This window comes from Zonotrichia albicollis, chromosome 1 (assembly GCF_047830755.1).
Source record: "Zonotrichia albicollis isolate bZonAlb1 chromosome 1, bZonAlb1.hap1, whole genome shotgun sequence".
Classification (NCBI taxonomy): Eukaryota; Metazoa; Chordata; class Aves; order Passeriformes; family Passerellidae; genus Zonotrichia; species Zonotrichia albicollis.
This window is the reverse complement of record NC_133819.1, coordinates 69,441,327-69,466,869: the sequence shown is the minus strand read 5'-3', so window position 1 is coordinate 69,466,869 and position 25,543 is coordinate 69,441,327. Positions and strand designations below refer to the sequence as shown.

The following is a 25,543-nucleotide window of genomic DNA, read 5'->3' as shown; positions in this document are numbered from 1 at the left end:
CTTTTGATAAAGTGATCTTTAAAGTCATGCCTAAGCCTCTGCAGTCATCATCTGTAGCATGATTAGACCTTGCAGCTGAGCTGTGGAGTGTCCCTCGGAAATGAGGGCTGGGAAGAGCAATCTCTGTATGTGTGTATGCATGAACAGAAGCACCTTTTGAAGTACATGGTGTTAATAAAAAACCCCTGATTTTCAGCTACCACTTCTCTGATCAGAATATGAATTAGGCTACAGAGAATAGCCAAACAACAGAAGGCACAGTTGGGAAAAGCTGTATTATTCTTATCATACCAATCCTCAATTTCATTCATCTTGCTAGTGTGAGAGACACATGAACCACTGCAGTGACAGCCTAAACCAAAATGTGACAAGTGATGCTTTGCGGTGCATGTGCTGCAGAGGATTTGGCTGTGTGGTTTTAGAAAAATTAATAATGGGAAGAAATCCCCTCTTTTGAGGATTGATTACATCCTCCTGCCTGTGCAGAAGTGCATATGCAATCCAATAATCCAATTTGCATAATTATTCCCACATGTAACCTGTTCTCCTAAATCAGCAGGAGTGAACCCATTTTCTGATTCTTGTAAAATTAGGAAAGGCATTAAAAAAATATCTGTTCTGCACCAAGATTCTGCTTGTAGAGATTTAAATGTTCTTTACAGTTTGTCATTGCATATTGAAATGCTTAGTGTATTTTTTGTACCTTTTTGTGCTTGGTCCATTCTCTGCTTAGGGCTTCTCTGTAGTTTTCCCTTTCTAAGTGCTGTTAATCTTTAGCAAGAGTATAGCTTTAGGAACACTCAGAGTCTGTCTGAGAGAAAAAAATTAAAGGCTTTTGTCCCTCTTCTGAGTAATGGACAAGTAGAGCCTTTCATTTCAGTTTCTCTCTAGCTTACTTACTGTACTTTAAAGTTTTAGCTTGCTACATTACTTTGGTGTTTTATTATGAGTTTTGAACTTTAGAGGTTGTAATTTGTATGAATTTAGAACTTAAGTGGGAAGGTGGGTTAAAGGATGTGAAGCTGGCTAATCCGGAAACTAAAAGTGCTGGATTTTGCCAAGAATCATAGAATCATATAATCCTTATGTGGCAGCAGCTCTCTGGCCACAGAGAGCAACAGATGACTCTTCCCCAGGCATTTTCCTGGGAAAGGCTGTGAGAAGATCAGAGAAAAGAATGAGAAACAATTCTTATCTCCACTTGCTGCACCTGTTGTTGTGCATGTGTGGAATGTGTTTACTAAAGGGTGATTTCTTAATTGGACAGTGGATGTTGTTTGGATGGATTGACCAGTTAGGTCAAAGCTGTATCGGACTGTCTGTAAGGGTTACAAGTTTTTTAATAGTACAGTATAGTATGATAGAATAAAGCAATTGATCAGCCTTCTGCAATCATGGAGTCAATGCTAATTATTACCCTGCAGCTGGGGGCCTGCAGCGACATCCTTAGGGTTGGAAAAGACCTCTTAGATCACCAAGTCCACTGTTGTGCTATCATCACCATATTCCCTACTAAGCCATGTCCCCAGGTGCCACATGCACTTCCAGGGACAATGATTTTACCACTTCCCTGGGCAGCCTCTTCCCCTGCCACCTGGTAAGTTTTCCCTAGACAAGAAGGAAACCCAGCTATATCAGTGGTACTGGGAGTTATAAAAATATTTCAAAACCACCAGTAACTTGCCTGGATAAATTTCTGTACATGGTGAGATGGTACAGATTAGCTCTGGGAAGTGTAGAAAAATAATTCCTTTGTAATATAGTAATGTCCAGGGCATTATCTGAAGTTATAGCCAAGAGATATGAAGTGTCATTGCTGATGTATTGGAAATCTCTGTGTTTTTTAGGAAGGAGGAAGAAAAGAAGTATAAGTTGATAGGTGGGAAGAAGGAGTTTTTCAGGTGTTGCATGTGCCTGTAAGATTCACAGTGCCAGCTTATTTTGGTGTAAGTCACATTCAAGTGTTCTGGAGATTCTGCAATTTAAACAGTAACTCTCTGGAATGGTGCATTTAATGAGCAGAAAAGGAAATGCAATCAACACTGTTTTATATGAGGTTTTTCATCTAAGCCAAAATAAAATATTGGGTACACTTTGTTTCCATTGCTGTGCTATGTATTTGGGAGAAATACATCTTCATATTGCTGCAGACTCTTTCCAAATACTTGCATTGTTTATTTAGATATAACTCTTTTATATGAATTGTTGATGAGTACAGTATTTTACTCCACTGAGCTATTTATCTCAGCATTATTATTAAGCATAATGAGAAAAAATATACAAGCCAAACCATCAGAAAGAAGGAAACCTGACTTCTGAGTAGGGCAAACACCAAATGCCGGCAGCAACCAAAGCCTTCTGCAGGAATTGCAGGTGGTCAGCACTGCTGAAGAAAAAATTCTTAGTGTCTTCTGAGAAGTTGGGTTTTGCTGATCTATACCAGCTTATTACCTGTTCCTTGCAGGCATGGCAGGTATTTTTAGAGAAGCGCAGGACACATATGTTTTTTTTAATTCATTGGCAGCTTGTTTTCTGAGGTTTGTGTCTTCTCTTTACCCTTGCCTGTGATTTTGCCTGTGGCATGGGATATTTGGGTAGGAAGGACAGGCAGAATATGGACAGTCCATGCGAAAGGCAGTCATAAGTGTTAATTACTAGTTTTGGTGTGAGAATCCACTTTGCCATTTTGGTGATTCCAAATCACTGGATTCCTTTCCCAGGATAGCATCTTGCTTTTTTTCTATTGAAGACATCACAACAGAGTAAGGATGGTGCCATCAGTTCCACTTGGTGTCACATGAGTTCTGTGGCAGCAACTGCTCAAATGGAAAAGCAATAACAGAAAAAGCATTTCTCAGTTTTTAGTTGTTTTGCAGTGATACATCTGTGATTGAGATGGGGAAAATGAGCACCATGAAACCAACTAGCTTGGTAGGCCATCAGCTAGGGGCCTGGGAAAGAAGCATGGGGAAATGCATTTTTTTTCCACAGTGGACATAGAACTGCTGAAGGAAAATGTTAGGCTAATTGCTTCTTCACCCTGATACTTTCAAAAGGGGTTTGTAAGGAGCTGTGATGTGGAAGTGAGTAGTAGAGAGCCATCCCTTTTGGTGATTCTCCCTGTGAGTCCTACTTTGTTCTGTGGAAATGAGAAGTCATTTTTGCCTCATTAAACACAGAGTATGGAGTCCATCACTGGTATTTAGGAATAATTTATACGTATCCTTTGGTGGTTTTTATAATCAGATCACAAGAAGCAAGGCATATCCATGCCCAAGGGAACAGGTATCTGGGAATATCTCTGCTGTGTACACTGTAACATCCTTGCTTTTAATAGGATTAGGTCAATACTTTCATCTTCTTTATGTCTTTCCTGACATTTTTTTCAATTCCTTACTTATCATTTAGAATCATAACCCTTTCAGTGACAATACAAGTGCTCTTTTGTGTCTGGAAATCTTCTGAAAACCCATACCTTATTTCTTGACTTTCTTACCACAGGTCAGCTTAAAATGCATATTTGCACTCAGAGAAGTATATTGTGACTTTAAACTTGACACATTTTTCATTACAGATTTAAACAAGCTTGACTTTAAAACAAAGTTACTGCATTTAATAAAATGTTGTAAGAACACAGTGTCCCTTTCCAGTGGGGCCACAGAGGCTTAGTAATCAGCATTACTTTTGGGTGAATGTGTGTAAAGGAAAGCATTCTACTCCCTCATTCTGCTGCAGTACCAGGCCTGTTGTGCATTTTTTCTGCTGCTTGGAAAATGTGGAGCTTATCAGTGAAGTTTAATCTCTTCACTGGCTGTTGCAGATCTTAATTTTTTCAGTGTCATATTAGATACTGACTTTCCTTTGTCAGGCAGATTCCTCTATATGAGCTGTAACTTTTAGCATGCAAGAAAGTTTGCACTTGCTCCTGTGCATGTGCGCATGTGCATTTATTTTGTGTCTTAAGGGGGTTTACCTGAGGAAAGGTGCTTGATAAGTATTGAAGAAGGTGACTAAGTGGGATGATATGGAGAGCTACTTGCTTAGGAAGAATATAAGCAATTCAACTCTTTTTTGCTTTCCACCTTCAGGGAACCTGGAATGGGGCTCAAGAAAGAAATTGTTATCTCCAACATGACCCTGTAGGGTGTAGTTTAGGTGGGAAAGGGACAGAGCTGTCACAGTGACATGCATGGCATGAAGAGAGGGACCTGATCCACAGGTTTGTGTCATCTCACACTGGAGGCTGAGACTTAGCAAGGAAGACAAGTCTGTAGCCTCAGGGCACCTCCCTGTTCAACTTGGATGTAGAATGTCAGAACCACAGGATGAGTCAAGTTGGAAGGCACCCCAGCAGGTTGTCTGGTCCAACCTCCCTGCTCAAACAGTGTTGTCCCAGAGCACATGGGACAGGATTGCATCTGGATCGTTCTTGAATATCTCCATGTACAAAGAAAACCTCCTCCACTCAGAATGGTCCATGTACAAGCAGAATGCCTGAAATCCATGGAGCACTTGATGTTCCCATGAGCATATGGTGTTCCCTGTACCTGTATGTGAGCTTTTCAAAGTTAAGAACTCTGTTGGGGTGAGCAGATTGGTGTCTAAAAAGGGCTGATTGTACTTCTGTGTTCATTCACTGAAAGGCTCAGAGCATCAGTGGAGGCTAACATGCTTCTGCCACTCCCTGCAGGAGGACAGAGCAGTGCATTGATCCCAGACTAGTCCATTTGCTTTGGTTTTAAGAGTTTAATCCCAAAATATATTTTATATCTGCTTATCAGACATTATGGTGGTTGTTGAAATTTAATTTCCTCCCTTGAAGATGTGTGTGTGTTTACACATAAAAATGTGTATGTGTGTGTGTGTGTGTGTATAGACATGTACGAATATATAGAACTTACTATATATATCTAAGGAAAAAATCAATTTGGTTAGGAGAGTATAAAACTTTCAATAATGGGGAACATTGTGACTAAATTTTAAGCCATGGCAGCCAAGAAATTCGAAGTTATGTTCCCTGCAGCAACTGTAATTTGTCTACACTGGTCATAAATACGGAAGTGTAAATCCAGAAGCATACACACTAATACAGAAAACTTCATTATGTGCATGGGGGTTAAGTTACTGCTGTAAATTTGCAAATTTTAATTTCATGCCTGTTACGTGTTTAAATTTCCTATGATAACACTGAATTAATGTAGTTTCACCATGGAATATATTAAGAAAAGCTCAGTTATTACAGGACTGTAGTTTTCATTTTGATGAGAATATGATGTTGCATTAAAACTGTGTAGTTTATGTAGATATTTCTCCAAAACATGAGCAAGACAGAACTGTTAAAGCTTAGCAGCCACGATGCCGCTAAGTCTCATATTTTTCTGACTTAGACTGGTGATGGCAGTAAAGCATGGCTGGCTTTTTAATAGCCTGGCTGCTGTGGAATTGCTAACCCAGTTTCTGGTGCGTGTCGTCGTTAACCTTGCATTTGTGTTGCCACTGTCAGAATACAAGTACAGCTTTTTCCTCTGCTGTGTTTCATTCATTTGTTTTGTCCCATCTGCAGCTGGCAGCAGGGAAGGAATGGAGTGAGCAGCCCTGTCCCCTTGCCTTGTTGCACCCATCTGGGGGAAGTGGCTTTTCTTCCTAATTACAAGTATTTGTGGAAAGTGCTGGTGTCCATCCTGTTGTTTGGGACTCTGTGCTAAAGACACTTCACGGCCTTGTGTGGGTTATTCACTGGCCCTGGCTGTGCATTATTGCCAGCTGTTTTTGCTGCAGCTTGTGAGGTTCTGCCCTCAGAAAGAAGTTTTCTCTCCCTTACAGCTGTGAGGTATCTGGATCCAGCCTAGCTGATGATCTTTTGCCATGTGTGGATGAACAGATACCACTCTTATGGTGACCACTTGATTCCTGCTGCCAAAGCATCCAGAGTAGTGGCCTGGTGTGGCAACATACACAGATCCCAACTATTTGCTATTTTATGTTGACAAATGAGTTCTGATGGATCCTGTTGCTGCTTAAGACAGCTGCCCCCCAATAACTCGAGCTGCTGCAATTCTTCATCCAACACATATTAACATAAACCAGTGAGAGGGACAATTTTCAGCTGGCTACAGCAGGCTATGAGCTGCAGTGGTGAAGAAACAGGCACAGGTTTGTTTTATCAGCTGCTGCAGGGGCAATAATCTCAGAAAGGCAGAGCAGAGCAGTAGAGATGAGGAATGCCCTAAACTATCACCAACCCATATGAAAGGCTAACAACCCTGTGTTTTTAGTGGTGCACTCCTCAGGTAGGTGTAGGCAATAGGCAAGGCAGGTTATAGCACTGGTGTCCAACTACCCATTTCTATACTAAAATTAGCGTCCTGAGAGGGAAAAACTTGCAGTTTTAGGAAATACTTGGCTTATTTAGTAGTCAGAGAAGGAACTTTGACTAATGGCTAGGAAACATATAACATGACTAGGAAGCATACATCAGAGAAAGAACTTTGACTAATGACTAGGAAACATATATATATCATATATAACGTGTGGATCACCATAAACTTCCATTTTATTATTTAAAGAAATTATAGTAATTCAGAACTCCTAAATGCTTTCACTTTGGGTGATTGAAAAATGTGATGTCATTTATTATTTCCAAGATTTCCTACAAGATGGGTTCAGTGGAGTCCTATACTTAGTGTAATTTCTGGGAAAGCATTTGTTTTCTGAGGCTGTTGAAAAATAGTGGTAGTGTGCTGAAGTGTTTGAAACAGAAAGTGCACAGAATGTTTAAAGAAGCACTGTGTTGTCAAAACTTAGATGGAACCAAAAGGAGGGGTGCAGGGATGTCTGTGCATCAGCAGTGCTTACTGACAACTTGCAGCAGCACTCTGCAGGTGGGATCAGTTCTGCCATTTCCTAGACCTCTTTTCAGTTCCTCAAAAACCTAAGGAAGTGATCAGGGCATGGAAGCAGGAACAGCAGGGCTTCCAGGCTCGGATGGTGTGCTAGGGTTCAGCCAACACACAGCCTGCAGAAGCAGATGTGTCCTGGTGGCTTCTCCAAACATTGTTTTGGAGGACTCCTGAGCCATGAAGCGAATGTAGCTGGAAGTGGTGGCTGGAGGCAACAACAGAGTAAAAGATTTAGTGGAAGAATACGTTTCTCTCAAGGGGAGCCTTTGAAATGCCTGTAAATTCATAACAAATGGTCTCCAGGGTTGGCATTTGCCTTGAATTTGAAAAAGGACCAAAGTCAATGGACTTTGGACCAGTCTGCTGTTATAGAGCAGGAGAGTTTAGAAAGGATCAAAGAATGGCAAAGTGGTCTGTTGGACCACAGTATGTATTTGCTGGAGTGCCTGAATACAAATTTAGGAACTTCATTTTGGCTTGCCAATTGGAGACTCTTTAGTGGCCTATTCGCATTTTAGGTGTAGCTAATAAACTATGATGTGACTCATGGAGCTCTACAGCAAACAGATCGATACATTTGAGAACTAGGAATTTTATCCTTATACTAACTTTACTGTTGATATAAGACTTACTGCAATGATATTGACTGCAGCCAGGTGGTGAAGGGACAATATAATATGGGATTATTGCCTTGCCTTTTACCATAAAAGATTTTTCTGTATTACAAGGCTCTGAGAAAAGGTTAGTAGCTAATAATGAAAAGTAATGCTTATGTTATGTTTTACGCATTTGTCCTTTCAGTCTTCGTAACACAAGCATACACACACAAAATTACAACAATTCTCTATCCATGCTAGTGACACTGGAGAGAAAAAGCTGCACACACAAGAAATTAATTCCCTGCTTCCCATGGGCAGGCCATCTCTGGGGAGCAGGGCCCCATTACATGTGATGACTACCTGGGAAAATAGACACCATCAGTCCACATATCCCTTCTTCCCACTTTATATACTGAGCAGGATGTTGTAGGGTCTGGAATGTCCCTTTGGTCATTTGGGGTCACCTGTCCCAGCTGTGTCTCCTCCCAGATTCTCCAGCTTTCTTGCCAGTGTGGCAATACGGAAAGCAGGAAAGGTGCTCTGTGCAAATACTGCCCAGCAATAACAAAAGTATCTGTGTATTACCAACCATGTGTTCAGCACAAATCCAAAACACAGCCCCGTGCTTGCCCCTGTGAAGAAAATGAATTCTTGCCAAACCAGCACAGGACATTTCTGAATTACCTGGACATGAAATTAGTTTTCTTTATTGTCCTTGCACCTGTGTGAATGAAAGTAGATGCCTTGGTCATGCTAAAGCTCATGAGCCACATCTTCTGGTTGAGTGATTAAATGTCCTGAACTGTGAGTGCAGTGAGTTTTGTATTAGTCCCACCAAGCTTTGAAAGGTGTTCAGTATATTCCTGAACTACAGCAGTGGTAAATAAAGTGATGGATAGCAATGAGGTGAGACTATAGGGGTCTACTGCAGGATCATAACTTTATGTACACTAACACATGTATCAAGTTGTTGTCTGAGAAGCATCTCCAGCATCTGCAGCTGCGACTTTTGTGGAGCAGAGACATTTGCATTTCATTCATTAGTGTTTTATCAAAAGCTCTTTTGCAATGGATTTGTTGTGCAAGTTTCCTTTTTTAATTTGATGTACAGGATATGAATTCATTTGACAAGTTTATTCCTTTAACAAGTTCAATAATCATTTGTGATTCACAATTTTATTTGCTGGGGGTGTTATTAATTTAAAACTGGCACTGTATTCCTTATCGGATATTTATTGACTGGTTTACACTCTACAGAACAGTATTTGAGTAAATCAGAATGCTATAAACTTGCCTTATTAACAGGTTTATTGCTTTAGCAGGTACTCACTTAAGTTTCCACTGCTCCCTCATAAAACATTTCCAGACATGGAATACATTTTGAGTGAGATATTATATTGTATAGACCAAGGTGTACACATGGAATCTCTTGTATATATAAAGAAAATAATAAAATAGATGTTTTCTCCTGCAGACTCCAACTATCTTGTGCAAAAGTACTTTTGTCAACTGCAGAGAATTAATGCAAGGCAGAAGTAAGATACTGTATGACCTAGAGGTCATGAAAGGAGAATGTTACCATTTTCTGTTCTTCAAAGGGCGAAACGTCTCACCAAAGGTGAGATCTGAAACCCACAGAGTCCTGGAAAGTTTCATCAAAACTGAAAAGTTAATTATCTGGTTTCATTTCTCTTTCTATTCCCATTTTTACAAATAACAAGTTACACTATCTGCCCACTCTGTGTGGGCAGCAAAGGTTCCCCTTTGCATTTAAAAGCCTACTGTGGTACTTGTGGAATGAATAACTATGTTAACAGCCATACCATTTGTGTTGTTGTAGATGTTAAATGTCTACAAAAACCACCAGAAAGTGAACTGATCCCTCTTTTTAAGCCAAAGTGTGTTTCTTATTAAAACATTTTAATAAGAAGTTGCCCATTTATGACTTTGTTAAAAATTTGACAGTAAAAATAATAAATATGTTGTGTAATATGAGAGTCCTATAGTATGCATATAAATTTTATACCTGAATGTGACAAGAAGTTTTGAATATGCAAGAAGTCTGGAAAATGTTTTTAAAAAGTGCAATTCTACCCAGTGAAAAATCACCTGACATTATCTCTTCCTTCTAAGCAGCTCTGTTGCAAAAGTGTGTTCACAGTCATAAACTCTGATTTTAGCAAACAAAAACAAGATTTTTCTCATGAATGAAAAAACCAAAGTTGTTATGAGGGGATCTTCAAAAGACATTTCCTGGTATAAAATCTTCCATCTCAGTCATTTATAAGGTCAGTTTGCCCTTCAAAGACCATTTCAAAAAGCCTCTAAACTGTGTACTTTGTGTGTTATGTAAGTTCAGAACAGTTGTAGATATAGTTATCAAGTCCAACCATGTATAAAGGTATGTTTTTAAATTTCTTTTAGCCACTCAGCCGATATCCGCCTTTGATCAATGACATCTCCTTCTGGCTGCCCTCTGAGACATACTCTCAGAATGATTTCTATGATTTGGTTCGAACCATTGGTGGAGACTTGATAGAAAAGGTTGTCCTGCTGGATGAATTTGCCCATCCAAAGTAAGTGAAAATTTTAACACATTTTCCTGTGGTCATAGTATAAATATTTTGTGAATATTTTAGTTCTGTATACCAAGAAGTTCTTGATTCTTACAATATTTGCACATTTCATTTTTTGGCTCCAAAACTTTCCTGAAGCAAAAAAAACCCCAAACAGACAACAAACTTTTTATTTAAAAGAAATACTACCTATTTTTCAGTTTTCCACTAGTACTGAAGTTCTGGTATTCAGACTACACCAATGCTTTGTGCTCAGGATTTGACAGCAACAGTGAACAACTGCCTTCCTCAATACATCTGGCAGTGCGTGACACTCCTGTCCGGCGCGTGTCTGACGTTCTAGTCCTGCTCTTTGCTAAGTGAATGAAGTTTGTCTCCTTGTTCTCTTCCTTTCTTCTTCTAGTCTTGGCACACTAGTAGACCTTTACTATAATGTCAGTACTAATAATGGTTTGTTGCAGAATGCTATTGTTGGTGTTCAGCTGTGAGGAAAAGACCTTGTTCATTTCTTTCTGACACTTATTTCTATGCTGTTGAACAATCTCTCGGGTTTCAGAACATTATATGGGTATTGCAGCACTGACATGACCAGGGAGTGCACAGGGTATTTATCCAACTGGTAATAACAGTTGCCTGAAAAGCAGGCAAGTATCAGCTATTACATATGTACTGCTTTTCAATTTGCTGTTTCCAAATCAAGAAATAAAAAAGCTGCTGGCTATCTAGCTTAGCTATCTAGCTTTCTAAAACTGAGGTTTAAAATAATTTGTCTTGAGACTTTTTAAAGTGTTGTAGAAAGGCAAATAATAAACCTTTTTTTAAGATAACAGGAAAATGTTTCATGATGTTCTCCAACACCTATAGATTTTTTATTTTCTGCTTTCTACATCCAAGTATTTAACTCTGGTGTTCTTTTGAATTTGGTATGTGATGCAGGCCAGATGAATTGATTGTTCTGTGCCCTAGTTTTCATGGCATTACAGTGGATTTTTATTTTCTGAGGGTTTTTTCCTTTTTACCCTTTTTGTGTAGTGTTATATGAGACTGTTTGTGCTATGTGAAGAAACAGAAATGGAAATGAAATTTGTATGGGCATCTTAAAGCTTCGAGTCATTAATTCTTGAGTCTTTCTCACGTGCAAATCATGCAAAAGCACACATTTTACTCAAGATGGTGTGTGCAGAAGAGGAATACAGGTTAGGATAAGATAATGAGTACTTTTCATTGTAAAGGACAGAATATATCTTTCAGGGAAATTGGGAAACAAGTTTATTGCGGGTATGGGTGGCTTCTTATTGTCACTTGGAGTGCACCATAGTATTAGTCTAGCACAAGTACATAGACATTGAAGGCTCTGCACACAGATCCTGCTGTCTTCTATCATGATGGTTCTCAAACAGTAGAATCAACATTTTTTGGTAAAAATTGGGTTGTTAAACCCCATTCTGGAACTGATCCTTCCATTCATTCATGCCAGAGTTTATTGTATGTGTAACACCTCAGTGCTCATTGCCACTTTTTGTCTGCATTCTCCTCAGTGATATCAGACCAGCAATTATCTTCGTTGTTACATCATCTCTTGGGGGAAAATCCTGTGTGTAGTGCAAGCAGCTCTTCCAAGCCTGAAAGTTTGGAGAAATCTTGTTCCCTGCTTCCTCAAACAGTAGCAGTATTATTCTGTGATTACTCTGAGCATCTTACTGGGGAAATCTGCATACGCTGTGGCAGCCTGCCAGCAGCACTGCATCAGTCATGGCTCAACTCACAGGTTATCCTTCTCTTCTTTACAGAGAACATTGGCTTCCATACTAGTAAAGTGGTGAGGCAGGGACAGCATTCACTACTCTGGTTTTCTACTATGTGTGTTTTCTCCTTTGATATGCTTTGACACATGCAGAACATATTCTAGGGATGACAGTTGTTCCTCCTCGAGGAATACACCTCTGGTTCCCTCTGTGACTTCTGCAAATAGAAGGGAAGGTTGATTGCTCACAGAGAATTGTCAAACAGATTTAGGACCTTTACTAGTTTTGTTCTCTAAACCATTTAAACCTCACTTAGCAGACATCCAAATATGTTTTGACACTTTAAGGAGGAAAAATTTCTCACCTTTGCATCTGAAGAATTTGAGAGGTGACACTAATGGATTGTTGGTAAGTGATGTTGTAGTCCTCTTGGTTTTTTCACCTGCAACAACAGTAAAAGAAATCTTTTCAAATGTCCCATTAAAAATCAGTAATTCCAAGGAGATTATCTACTGCATTAACAAGGAATCATAAATGAAGACTTTCATAATGGTTACTTTGCCCTTTCTTTTTAGAACAGGATGTGTGCAGATATGTAACTTTTGAGAACTGATGATGTAAGCGACATCAGTAATTTTGTTTGATTTTTAAAAGCCTTGGAAGACTGACGTTTTGAAAAGAGTTTTCTACTTAGTCTTAATTCCTAGATAATCATCTTGTTATGGGAATGATACAGTGGTTTCTTTAATTCAGTGTTGCAGAAAAGTCTCTGGGCACAGAAATTAACATAAGAGATCCTCAGCGTTGCTATGGATGTGTATGTTACAGATCTAGGTACTTGTATTCATTATCTTGAATTTTTAGTGAATCTGATGTGGAGGATGGGAGAAAAGTGTCTAGGACTGGAAAAACTGCAGTGCTGCTGTTTTGAATGTTAGTTACTTACAAGCAGCTTATTAAGTTCCTGCTTGTATTTAATCACTTCTAGAATTTAAAATTCAGATTTTTTTAATCCTTTAAAAACACCAGTTTCATGAGGAATTAGGACATTTGGTAGTCTCATTTTCCTTCTTAAACTGCTTTTCTTAGTTATTGGACTATAAAGATCTGAAGGTAGAAAATGTTACACAAATAAAACCAATTTATAACACAAAAAGAGGTCTTTAAATGAAGATCCTTTATAGAGGCTGCCTGTGTAATACTGTAGTTGTCTTTTCTGTGGTTCAGAAACCTTTCAAGATTTCACTGGGCTTTGGACTGATACCCATTCTGCAGTACATTGCAGTTATGGTGTGTATTAGCAGTGAAAATGTATTTCTCTACAGGGAAAAGGAAAGCGGGGGCAGGAAAGAGCATGGGGCAAGTAATTGTTTCAGCAAGGAAGAGATGCCTGAAATCAAGTAAATCTTGATTATCTGCTTTGTAAGGTAATAATATTGAGACAACTTTTAGGCAAGCATGGGCAATTTAAAGATAGAGCAGAATGAAAGGAGTCTCATTGCTGAAAAGCACAAATTTAGGAGAATGCCAAGTTTCTGTGCTGGAGTAATTAAGAACTGTTCCAGCCTAAATGTGTCCTAGGTAAACTTAACTGAGCAAAATCAAAACACAGCACTGAGGTAAACTGAGTAATGTGTGATGTGTCACACAGTCAGGGTTTAACCTCATCCAAGATGAATAATCCAAAACGGGGCTGCAACACACCTGTTACTCAGGTATATAAAGAATCAGCCAGCATATGTGAAGGAAAAGTTGTGACTTTTTTAAGTGCCAAGAAAACTGAGTGAAGCTGTGGTGGTTTTGGCAAGAACAAGAGCAGGCTATCAGTAAGAAAAGCAGAGAAGACGTGTCTCTTTGCAATGAGCAAAACATTTTCCACCTGTGTATTGCATGTCCGTCCTGTGTATTGCAGCTATTTTTGCTTGATGCATTAGCTTCAAACAGTTAGACTTTCATGCATTTGGATGGTAGAATGCATTTCTCCTTGTATGATGTGTGAAGTGAGTTCACTGTGACTCGCCTGGAGTTGTCAGATGCCCCATGAGCCGTGTAACCAGCCACCGGAAGGCAGTGGCACTGTTTTTGCTACCTGACTGAATTATTTCTTTCAAATCCTCCGAGATCTTTAAGGACCTTTAAGCATTGCTGTGCAAATACACAATGAGTGAGGATTTGTAGCTGACATTTTCCCCCTTGGAACATTTTAGTGAACAAACATTTGCAAAAAAAAAAAAAATTTGGACTTTATTGATACTGAAAGAAGAAGAGAAAGGGGTTTTTCCCTTTCTCTTGCAATGGCTGTTTTATCCTCCATATCTTTACGTTTAGGCCTTCTACTACCCAACTTGTCTAAGCTGTCTAATCAATATGAATTAGATTAGCTTCAGAAATTAAATCAGAAAGTAATCTCTTTTTCAGTAGTCAAGACTTCTCCAGTTTTGGATAGGAAACAGGTTTCACAGGAAAAAAGAAAAGGTAGCTGAATGGCAGTCAAAAGGTAGAAAGGTCTCTGCCTGCTATGAATAAGCAGATCAATGCAGAGAATCCCAGGAAGAGGGATTTTCATTCCTTCATTCATACAGTTTTGGTGACATTCAGATAAGTACTGTGGCTGCACACATGCAGAATTTCAGGCATGGTAATTAAAGCATATCTGGACAAAATAATAGAGGAAGTAGTGGTTAATCATACATGGTAGAATATGTGATAGAAGTGGCGCAAGACATTTGTGACCCACATTGTCCTTGATGAAGAGGGCAGAGAGAGATAAGAGTCCAGGGGTGAGAACTTGTCCCCTAAAATGCATCACCAAAGACAGAATACAGAAATGCTGAGGTTGTTTATCTTTTTTTGGGCAAGACTTGCAAGTGTGTTTTCCAGTTTAGCATGCCATGTTTCTCTAGTGTAAGGGATCTTGTGTAATCCCATGACATGTGATGGCCTCACATCTTCCTTCTGAAGATGTATTTTCTGCATTTTGCTGTGAAGTTATTTTCCTGTTGGTCTTTCAAAGTTAGTTACTAATATTTCTGTTTTGTTAGAAAGATAGGGAAAGTAAGGAAAGATACGGCTCCATATCTTCCTTTGCAAGGAAGATACACAGGTAGACTGAAAAAGTTATACAAAATTGTAATCTAGACATGCACTGTGTCCTCAGTGTACTTAAGAGGTAAATTTTTAATCAGAGCAACTAAAAATATCCTGAAAAGGCAGACTGAGGACAGTAAGGGGGAAAAATTGATTTGCTGTGTTTTGATGGCTATGCTGTTAAAAATATAAGGGGAATAGGTAAGAAAGGATTTATTCTTGCATTTGAGTCAATTACTTGCACATTTGTGGGGTGAGATCTGCACATTTGTCACAGTCTGTTAAATGAAGTGAGAGGAAATGTATTGGCTGCTGTGAAGGAGGAAGGTAGGTGCACTGTGGCACCATCTTTAGAGATTTTGGGAGTACTCAGATGACCTATGTCTCTTCTTTTCCAAACAGTAAAAGGAAGACATCTGACAGCAAAGAGTCAGATCCTGTTGACTGCTGTGTTGTGTCAATGCATGCCCCTAGCTCCTTGTTAGTGCATAGAAAATACAATGTAAGATTATCATTTTCCACCAGATGCCAGATTTTGCACTTTCCTTATATACATGGAGATAAAATGAAATACTTTTAGGTCTGGTTTATTCATTAAAGCTGACTTGGTTTTGTCTTGCTTCTGGAATAGGTGAATTAAGCAGAATAATTCTTAAGTGCTTCTTGCTACTAATATTACGCAAATTAAAACAATCAAGTCAGTCCCCAAACACCTTGTTGTTCTTCAGCCTGAGCACTTTACAATTTGCTGAGGGATTCTTTGTGATTACCTTTAACTGCTGAACTGGCAAAGTCCCAGCAGCTGCTTCTCTGCAGAGAAAAACAACCCAGAAGCTGCTTTTGACAGTAGCTAGCAGAGAATTGGTTTTCAATTAATGAAAAATGTTCTCCAGCTCCATTTTTTTTTCCTCTGCATTTGGTCACATGAATGTCAGACTATAACATTTTTGAAATAGATTAAGTGTTTGTGGAAGGATCTGTCAGAGGATTCTCATTCACTTCTGAGCCTTTCTTCAGCTGTCACAGTAGAGCATGACCACATTGTGGTGAGTTAAACCACTGCAGTAGGACCACCAGTCCATCTTCTCTCTTTTCCCTTTCTTGTCCTCACCAGGATCAATGCCACCTTTTTTTTCTTGAGAATAAGAACCTTTTCTGTCCTTCCTGCTGCAGTCATGCTGATGGCAAGGTTGTCTACAAGTGTTGGAGCAATGCCACAAATACAGGCTGAGCAGAGAATGGCTTGAGAGCAGCCCTGCACAGAAAGGGTGTTGGTTGATGAGAAGATTTTGGGTGTGGGTTGCTCCACATGTCGTGTCACCGTGTACTTGCAGCCCAGAAAGCCAATTGTACCCTGGGCTGCATCCAAAGCAGCATGGCCAGCAGGGAGGGAGGGGATTCTGCTCTCTGTTCTGCCCTTGTGGGACAACACCTGGAGTGCTGCATCCAGCTCTGGGTCCCAACATAAGAAAGAGGTTGACCTGTTGTAGCAAGTCCAGAGAAAGCCACAGAGACGCTCAGAGGGCTGGAGCACCTCTCCTGTGAAGACAGGCTGAGAGAGTTGGGGTTGTTCAGCCTGGGAAAAAGAAGACTCCAGGGAGATCTCAGAGCACCTTTCAATACGTAAAGGAGAGCTGGAGAGGGACTTCTTACAAGGGCATGTAGTAACAGGACATGCTGAGAGAGGCTAGGTTTAAACTAGAGAGAAATTCTTTGCTATGAGGGTGGTGAGGCACTGGAACAGGCTGCCCAGAGAAGTTGTGGATGCCCCATTCTGAGGGACTGGACTGTTAATGGTTAATGGCTCAAACAATTGACCACTTCCACCAGGTGCAGCAGGACTGTATATACCCATCACAGGAGGCTTCAGCTGGGTGTTGAACAAGATAAAGGAAGGGGCTGATAAGAGGCAAATCCTTGGAAGCAAGGAAAATGCTTTTTATCATGCCAAAGTTCTTACACAAGTGGCTCAGCTGTGAAAAATCCCTTCTGGAGTAGTATCAGGACATTTATACATGGCTTGAGGGTATTCATCCCTGCTGATGTGCTATAATTGCTGTAATATTTCATAAGGTGTCATAAGGTGTAATAAAAGGCTGAAGGTGTCATAAACCATCAAACACTCCTGAAGTGTCCTCTGATCCAAAGTATTGCATCATCCAGTGTAAAACTCCCAACTCTCCACTTCAGGGGAGGTACCTGGGTGTTCCCACCCGATCCTGAGTGAAAAAAGCCACTGGATTCTGTTTTGTGGGCTTCCCCACCTCTGGTAGAGGTGACTGTTCCCACTAAGATCAGGAGAGGACCAATGGGATGCCATCAGCATCCACAATGGTGGGGTGCTTTTTTTAACTGTTAATCTATTTCTCCCCCCTCTCCCCCACCTCTTTTCTATTTATTTGTCTCTCCCTCTCTCCCTCACAGTTACTGTTAAAAATCTGTACTATTGACTATAGCATATGGTGTTGTTTGCTCCTTAATTTAGGCAGAAACATCTCTCTAATAATTTTAACAACCATATTTTAACATCATTCCTGGAAATATTCAAGCCCAGGTTGTATGGGGCTTTGAGCAACCTAGTCTAGTGGAAGATGTCCCTGCCCATGACAGGTACTTGGGAACTAGATAATATTAAAATTCCTTCCAACCCAAACCATTCAATGATAGTTTTATGATTCTTTTGCCTTGTGGGCTTCGGCTTAGGAGATGTGTGTGTAATGAAGTTTGGGCACATTTCACTCCTGGTAAATGTGTGTATCAGGCACTTCCTGTGCCCCAGACCAGCCCAACAGCCAGTGCTGTTTGATTGATTCACAGAGTAGCCTCAGCTACTCTTTGGGCTCTTCTTTGCTGCCTTTTTCTCCTTAGAACAGCAGCTGTGTAGAAATAGCAGCTCCATTCTCACAGCAGCTCCTGCTTGGAGGTGGTCAGGGACTTTCTGGCCAAATTAATTTAGAGTAAACACTGGGCTGCTCAGAAAGAGATGCTTTATGAAGACATACAGGTTCTGTTCATGGCCCAGCAGAGCTGAGATAAGCTCTCAGGTGATAAGGTTTTCATCCTGGCTGCCTAAAGGAAATTTAAAGGAGCCAGGAGTTGCATTCCATGTCAGTAACTCCAAGGTAACCCTGCCATGCTGATTGATCTATGGCTTCAGCAGATCTTGTACTCCCTGCTTTATAGCAGTCATGGTGCCCTGCTGTTCTTCACCAGGACTGAGACTGTTGGAGTTCAGCTATCCAAGATATTCTGCACAGTGGCAAGGACGTTCATGGAGCCCAGAGCACCCATCTGCTAGGGTTTGTTTTTTTGGTGTGATTTTTTTTTTTTTTTTAGGAAACAGGACTGAGAAGCTTTTAATTCTTCCTTTTCCTCCCTGGCAAAATATTCATGATTGAAATGAATATTGGGAATCAATTGAGTAAATATGTACGTATATATGCACACCCTTGTTCCAGCTTTTTTGTAGTACAAAATAGGAAGAAGTCAGAGACAGCAAAAATGAGCATGCACTGCCATAGCACAAGCTAGGAAGTATTGTTTGATGTGGAAGCAGACCTTTTCGTGTTTGTGCTGCATTTGTTAGCTCTATATGTGCAGACTTGGAATCTGTCTGCATGCTTCTGTTAAGTACCCTTTTCAAAGTTTTTTAACTGCTTGGCCTACAGCTTTTGAATTCCAGTGTGGATTCTGATACTTAATTCCTTTGAGTTGCTTTTACAGTCCCCCAGATAGCAGTTCCCCATCCAAATCCAAGTGTCACGAAGAACTATGAGAGGAATGAGGAGTGGGGAAGTCTTTCCTGTAGAAAAAGCAAGCGCTTGAACTGTTCTAAAAAAAAAAAAAAACCCAACAAAAAGAAACCCTCAAAACAACCCAAAATTTCTTGCTTTATACAAAAATCAAGTGAGTTCTGTGACTTGGGTCTTTTTACACAGCTTGTGACTGCTAGTTCAGATTTCTGATGCCAATGTTTATTTGAAGACCATCTAATTGTGGAAGAATAAAAAAAGGAATAATCAGCTGACCATGATAGACAGATTCTACTTTCTTTGCTGTCCTCAGTGTTCAGACAGGCACCATGCAAATAGCTGTTCTTAATGGGTTCCTATTGAAGTCTGAGGTTTTCTTCAAACCACTGTATTCAAATCAATTGTGGGGCAGACAGTGTTCTGCTGTATCCCTGGCTCTCCAGAGTCTTCAGTGAGAGAATTGTCTTTACTAACTGAAAATAATTTACTATAAATGAGTATCAGTAGCAGTCCCATTATTCTTTGGGAGGCTGGTGGCTAACACAGAGATTTGTGGGAGGATTGGTATTCAAGGAAGGAAAAGATGAAGTAACCACAGGTTCCCATTAGAGAGTGGGGGGAAGCACAGCCCTGAAGTGTGATGTATCACTGGTGATATTCCATAGGAAATGTAATCACCCTTCCCAGGTAATAAGAGAGGGAAAGTTTAGTATGTGAGCAACACAGAAGAAAAGCATCAAACCCCTTACGTGTTCAGGCAGATGCAGAGGACAGACTTGCTGTACAGAAAAGGGATTGCTGGAGTCACAATGAATCATTTCTAAGAGGCTGCTCAGCTGAAGAGCCTTAACCTTTCTTCATCATGTCACCCTGAAGTCAGCCATTCACCACCAGTTCTCAGATGCAGCCCAGAAATCTTTGCCACAATTCCCAGAGCACTTCACAGCAGGTGTCACAGGAATTAGCAGGGTGATTTATTGACAAGCAGTGGGACGGTGAAAAATGGCTAAAGGAGTCAGCTGCCACAGGATGCACAGGGGACAGCAATAGGCTCATGAGTGTCTCTGAGTTCAGAGAAATCCTAGTGGATTGCTGACCTTGTAGAACAGATGTGGAGGCTATTCCTGTGCAGAACTGTTTTTCCTAGTCTGCAATGGTGAGCATACTAGAGTTTGAGAAGCATTGCAATGGACATATGTCAGAGAGGGAAAGCTTTTGTAATCACATTTGTTAAATGGTGACTATTGTCCCTCTCTACTCACTGAAATTGTTTTCTGTGCCTGTGCCAGGGCTCTCGCTGTCTGCTGCTGCCTGTGATGCTCATGGCTCTGCTCTGCTTTCTGAGGGTGGGATTCCATACCCTTCCCTTCTTGTCTTGGTCTCTATCCCTGCCCCATTCCTTCTCCCACAATAACAGTACAGTGTAGGAAGTCAAGGTGGAGCGGTCCTGTCAAGGCCACCAGTGATGGATGACAACACTGCAGGCTGAGAATCCCTGCAAAGGAATATGGGTGAGGGACAGGAATGTGTTCTGGCTGGGGGTCAGGTCTGTACCTGAAAGTCATTTTTCTTTAATACAGTAGATGTATCCGTCATGTAACTTTTGTCCCTCTCCTCCTAAATTAGCTTTTAATGAATGTTAGTGTGCAACTATGGCATGTTTGTTTTCTGCAGTGTCCGAGCAGTGTGGAGAAACAACACATCTGTAGCACATCCCGAGCTCTCTCAGATACTCTTCAATTCTTGACTAGAGGTCTGCATGGGAAGGTAGAGATGGCTCTGTTTGCTCGTGGCTTACAACAATCTTTGTGGCCACAGAAAGTGGCCACAGCACCAAGGCAGCCCCAGCACGCATTCCTTGGGGCAATGAAGGTCATGGCTGTCCTCTGTGTGTTGGGAATTGCATGTGTGTGATGCCTGCTCATATTTGCGCTCAACACAAATCCTTTCTCAAAACTGTTGAGTGGGATAACAAGATGGCCTGGCCCCTAATTCTTAGACTAGATTCAGCTAAACATTCATTCTATAAAGCTGACAGAATAGGAGATGAGAGGGAAAAGTCCTTATATGCTTCCTAGTACTGCATGGAAGAGTGATGCTTATAGCACTAAATAATTAATCCTAGTTTTTTTATATTTTATGGATCCAGAAGATATTTTTTTGTAGGGATAAATAAAGCCCTATAGCTAGGAAGAGTTTTCTTAAGCTGAATCAAAGCATTATGTAGCTCAAAGGTTGCTTATCTCCATACTGGGAAATGTCAACATTTAGGCTGAGGAAACAAGGCTTTCTTTAATTTCAGAACAAAAAAAATGTCAGGATTCCTAAAGCAGATCACAGTATCTTCCCATTGTTTTTGTGTTTGATGGATATTTTATTCTAACCTACTACTTAATTTTAAATAATTAATTTTAAAAAATTGCAGCCAGCATCCTTGTGTCTGGGTAAATTGAAGGAAAATTCATGGTCCTGCACACCCCATAAGGTCTGTATATTATAGAGGTGGACGTGAGCTGAAAAAAATACTTCTGGATGGTGACTGCTGCCATACCAAATTCTTCCAGATTTCGGGTTTCTGCCCCAGTTCTCTCAAATGCTGTCTGATAACATTAATATTAAAATGAACACCATGCAACTGATCTATTATTTATCAGGCATCACACAGAAATGCAAGGAAAGGGCGCCTTTAAAAATCATTCTGAGGATGAAGAAAAGATTTATGTTTAGTATTTTCATGCCTATTAGTACATATGTGGGACAGATGAATAGTAAGAAAATGAATTACTCTTCGTTCTTTGTGAATGAACACCAGAAATGAGACAGATGAAGACTGATTCTTGTGAGTTTTTTTTATTACCTTGATATATGAAGGACTCATGGTTCTCAGCTGAGATATTGCCACCCTCATCCTGTGGGCCAGCAACACAGACTGAAGTATTGAGTGACACATCTGGCAAGCCACAATGGAATTTTAACAGTTTAGGTCAGAACATTGCTTTCAGTTGTGTTGGGGAGATGGTATGTGCATTGGGAAAGTGAAGCTCAAACTTCTTGGGTTTGGCTTTATAAAATGAGTCCTTATTTTCAGGGCTTCTAAATGTTAGCAACTCCCACTGAAATTACTGGGTACTGTGGGAACTCATTTTCATTGTAATTAGGAATAAAAAGAAGCATCCACAGGGAAATAATGTACGTGCACACATTCAGTGGTAACCAAGTAGCCAAAGGTGCTTCATGTTTGATGGGCAAAAACTAAAATCTGTGACTGGTCAGACTCTGAAATGGAGGAAATGCTATGCTCAGTCCTGAAGAACTCTTGTTTGTTGACCCCAGCTGTGTTTCCATAGTGTACAGCCAACAGAGAGCACCAGCACCTTAGAGAGATGCTGCAATTATGGCTATTAGTTTTAATTGCAGAACTGTGTCCTTAACTCAAAGCTTACAGGTAATTTATTGAGGTCATTAAAGAAGGTGTACACTAAAGTAATGTCTTGCAGAGCACAACAGTAGAAAGAAAAATACCATACCAGAGGAAAAGGTTATGTGTTTTAAACTCTATGTTATAGATTGTAAATTAAAAAGCCCCATGCAACCTGTAATCCATGGTAAGTTACTATTCCAGTGTATTAGTGTGTTCCAATATATTCCACCAGTTCCGCATGAACAGACCATTTTGGTGCTGGAAAACACAACTACTAAAAAAAGGTAGACCTGAAAATAAAATATGCTGTCAGCAAGGCACCTGTAAGTGATATTGGAAAAGGTTATACAATACATTTGGAGCACTTAACTTTCTTCACAATCGAGGTTGGCACAAGATGAGCCTCCTGAATGTCATCCCAAAGAATTCTTTTTGAGAATGCATTCTTAAATTCTCAACAATTTATTATTCTTTTTCCTGCTTATAACGGGGAATTTTCAATATTGGGGAAAGGGGTAATATTAGTTCTTGAAGAACTTTTCTTCTTTGACTGACACTGAAACTCCCTGTGGCTTTCAGTGAAGCTGACAGTGCGACAAATGCAAAATCAGGACCTTAGATCTCCTTCCAAAGTCCACTGCAGTCAGTAGAAGCCATCCCATTGACTTATGTGGGGTTAGGATCAGGCCCTTTATGGTTTCCTTGCTCATTAAAACCCAGTCTGTCTACAGAGAGCACAGAGTAATTTTTCTTCCAGGAACCTGGACTTTATTGCCAGTGAATTTGGTTCTCCATTAAGTAATACGATGACTGGGGTTAGAAATGCTCTTGTTATTCAGGAGAGAGATGTTGATATTTGCTCAGTAAAGTGGTAGTTAATGATGAGATTTGCATTACAGTTGCATTCAGAAGTCCTTCCAGTTTTCTGGTATTTTGGAACTACAGGAGGCACCTAGATGTTGTAGGAATACACTTATACTGTGCTTAGCCACATTTTAATGTATTGTGAAAACTGCTCAACTCTGAAACATCAATCATCCCCAGCTTTACTAAGGACAAATGAAAATATAGATTTATTATGAAATATTCTCATACTGCAACACCAGGCCAGTCAAGCATAGAAGATGAAAGAGCAGCTGAAGCTGTAACTAAGAATGTGGAGTTTTCCTTACATATGGTAAGAGCAACACTTACAAGCATGGGGCTAGGAAGGAAGGGATGGAGAAGGTAACCAGCCACTGCTGACCTTGCCTTTGCCAAGTTGGACTTTGTGTTGCAAGCACACCCTGGTTTACCTGGTTTATATTTCTTCATGTTGTTTGGTTTGCTGTTCTCCATGGGCAGGCATTTGGGTGCTGGGAGGACCATCAGCTTTTCCATTACTGAAGGGTAAAGAATCATATTATATTGTGGGGAGGCTGTCTTAAAAAGAAACATAACTGCTTTGGAAGAGCATCAGTGAGTTTCTTTGAGTAGTGTCAGAAAGATGCAATCAGGATGTTCTTGGGTTTGCCTGTAGTTTGTTTCTGTGTCTCAAAAAAAAAAAAAATTCTGAAATTATTAACTTTTGCGTTAAACTAAAAGATGTAAAGACAGAATGGAAAATAAACTCTCAGGTGACTAAAAAGACCAAAAAGTGAAGGCTAGTTTGCCTAAGCATTATTAAGCACTGCAACTGAGATTGCAAAAAATTTACCTTCACTGCAGAAGTTTTACTGCTCTAATCAAGGCTGCTTGATACCAGGCATGCCTTGGAGGATGCACACTTGATTTCCAGGTGGAAGATCTGTCAGGAAGCTCTCACCTGTTACCACCAGACAGTTCTGGTAGCAGGACATGGAATGCTGGAGTGATCTGATTAGTGTCCCTCTAGCTGGGTATCATGTAGCCAGCAGTAGCACAACTAGGATGCTACACAGGGTGGTGTATGAAGTCCTTCCCTGAACTGTTGGGGAATGATGCCTCTGTTAAAGAACAACTCCCTAATCCCCGTCTGTTACTGTTTGCTTATAGTGGAATGGCAGGGACTGTTCATGTACAAAGCCAATTGCAGTTTAATCCTCTTGGTTCTTGTCATGACTGGTATTTTGTGGCATTGAGTCCTAAAAGTTATCCACCTTAAAGTATCAATTTGAAAAGTGATTTAGTTCTGTTTGACTTTGTAGTAGGAGGGCAAGGAAAAAAATACTTCTTAATTAACTTTCATCTTACTGTGTCTATTTATTTAGTCCTGTTGTTCTTTAAGATAAACAGCCCTGATCTTGTCAGTCCTTCCTAATTCAGTCATCTTTCTTGACTAATAACTTTTGCTGTCTGACTCAAGGACCCTTTATTATCTCCATATATTTTTTAGATGTGGAGGTCAGGGTGAGCTGGTATCCATGGCATTGACTTTTATGCTGGCTTTTATGCTTTTAGGTTATAATATTTAAAGTGTTTTGTTTTTCTTGTTGCTTTGGGAAGATTTTAGCTTTTGCTTACTGTATTTGTGCTGAGCAAAATTCTTGATCTGTTGGAAGATGGCTTTCCTGCAGTGAACTCTCTTATTATGTTGCTGGATTTTATTTCTATCTATTTTTTGGCAAGAAGTTTTGTAATAAAGTTATTTATGCTTGTATTGGGTTTTCATGGCCTGTTTTTTGGTAGTGGGGGGGCACAGAGGTAGCTTCTGTGTGAAGCTGCCAGAAGCTTCCACCGTGTCCAGCAGAGCCAATCCTGATGGCTCCAAAGATGAACGTACTGCTGGCCAAGGCTGGGCCAGTTAGAGATGATGGTAACACCTCCATGGTAACAAAGGTGGGGAGCAACACCCACGCACCGAGGGCAGTGCAGAAGGAGGGCAGGAGGTGCTCCAGGTGCCAGAGCTGAGATTCCATGGAGAAGCAGCTGTGCCCCTGCAGCCCATGGGGATCTGTGGGGAATGCAGAGATCCACCCATAGCCCATGGAGGAATCTATTCTGGAGCAGGTGAATCCCTGGAGCAGCCTGTGATCCTGTTGGATAACCAATGTAGAGAAGGACCCCCTACTTCCAGGCTGGAGTAGCCTATCCTTGGAGGACTGCACCCTGTGGAAAGAGAGGCCCAGCTTGCAGCAGTTTTGGGAGGGTTGTTGCCTGTGGGATGGACTCATGCTGCAGCAGTTCGCAGGGAGCTGTTGCTCGTGGGATGGAGACACATCAGAGAAGTTCACAGAGAGGGAGGGACCCCACAGTGCAGCAGGGGAAGGACTCATCTCCCTGAACAGTGGGAGAAGCCTTGGGATGATGACCATAACCCCATTCCCTGTCTCCTTGTGCTGCTTGGGTAGGAGGTACAGCTGGGAAGGAGGGAGGGGTGGGGGAAAAGTGTTTTTTAAGGGCTTATTTTACTTCTCATAATCCTACTCTGATTTTGTCTGTAATAAATTCACTTTATATTTCCAGTTGAGCCTGATTTGCCCATGGTGGTGTTTAGTGAGTAATCT

At 40.5% G+C, this 25,543-nt stretch overlaps 1 protein-coding gene across 11 annotated transcripts in view; it reads left to right on the top strand.

Annotated features, from left to right (window-relative positions):
• Positions 1 to 25,543, top strand: part of FARS2 (phenylalanyl-tRNA synthetase 2, mitochondrial) — a 230,627-nt gene that overhangs the window by 145,023 nt on the left and 60,061 nt on the right. For 10 of the 11 annotated variants that reach the window (XM_074544180.1, XM_074544212.1, XM_074544210.1 and 7 more), the window contains one exon: positions 9,923 to 10,074. The exons of the other annotated variant lie outside the window; for it this stretch is intronic. In XM_074544180.1, coding sequence (XP_074400281.1) covers positions 9,923 to 10,074 — 152 coding nt within the window. The remainder of the gene's footprint in view (positions 1 to 9,922; positions 10,075 to 25,543) is intronic. 11 annotated transcript variants of the gene reach the window in all.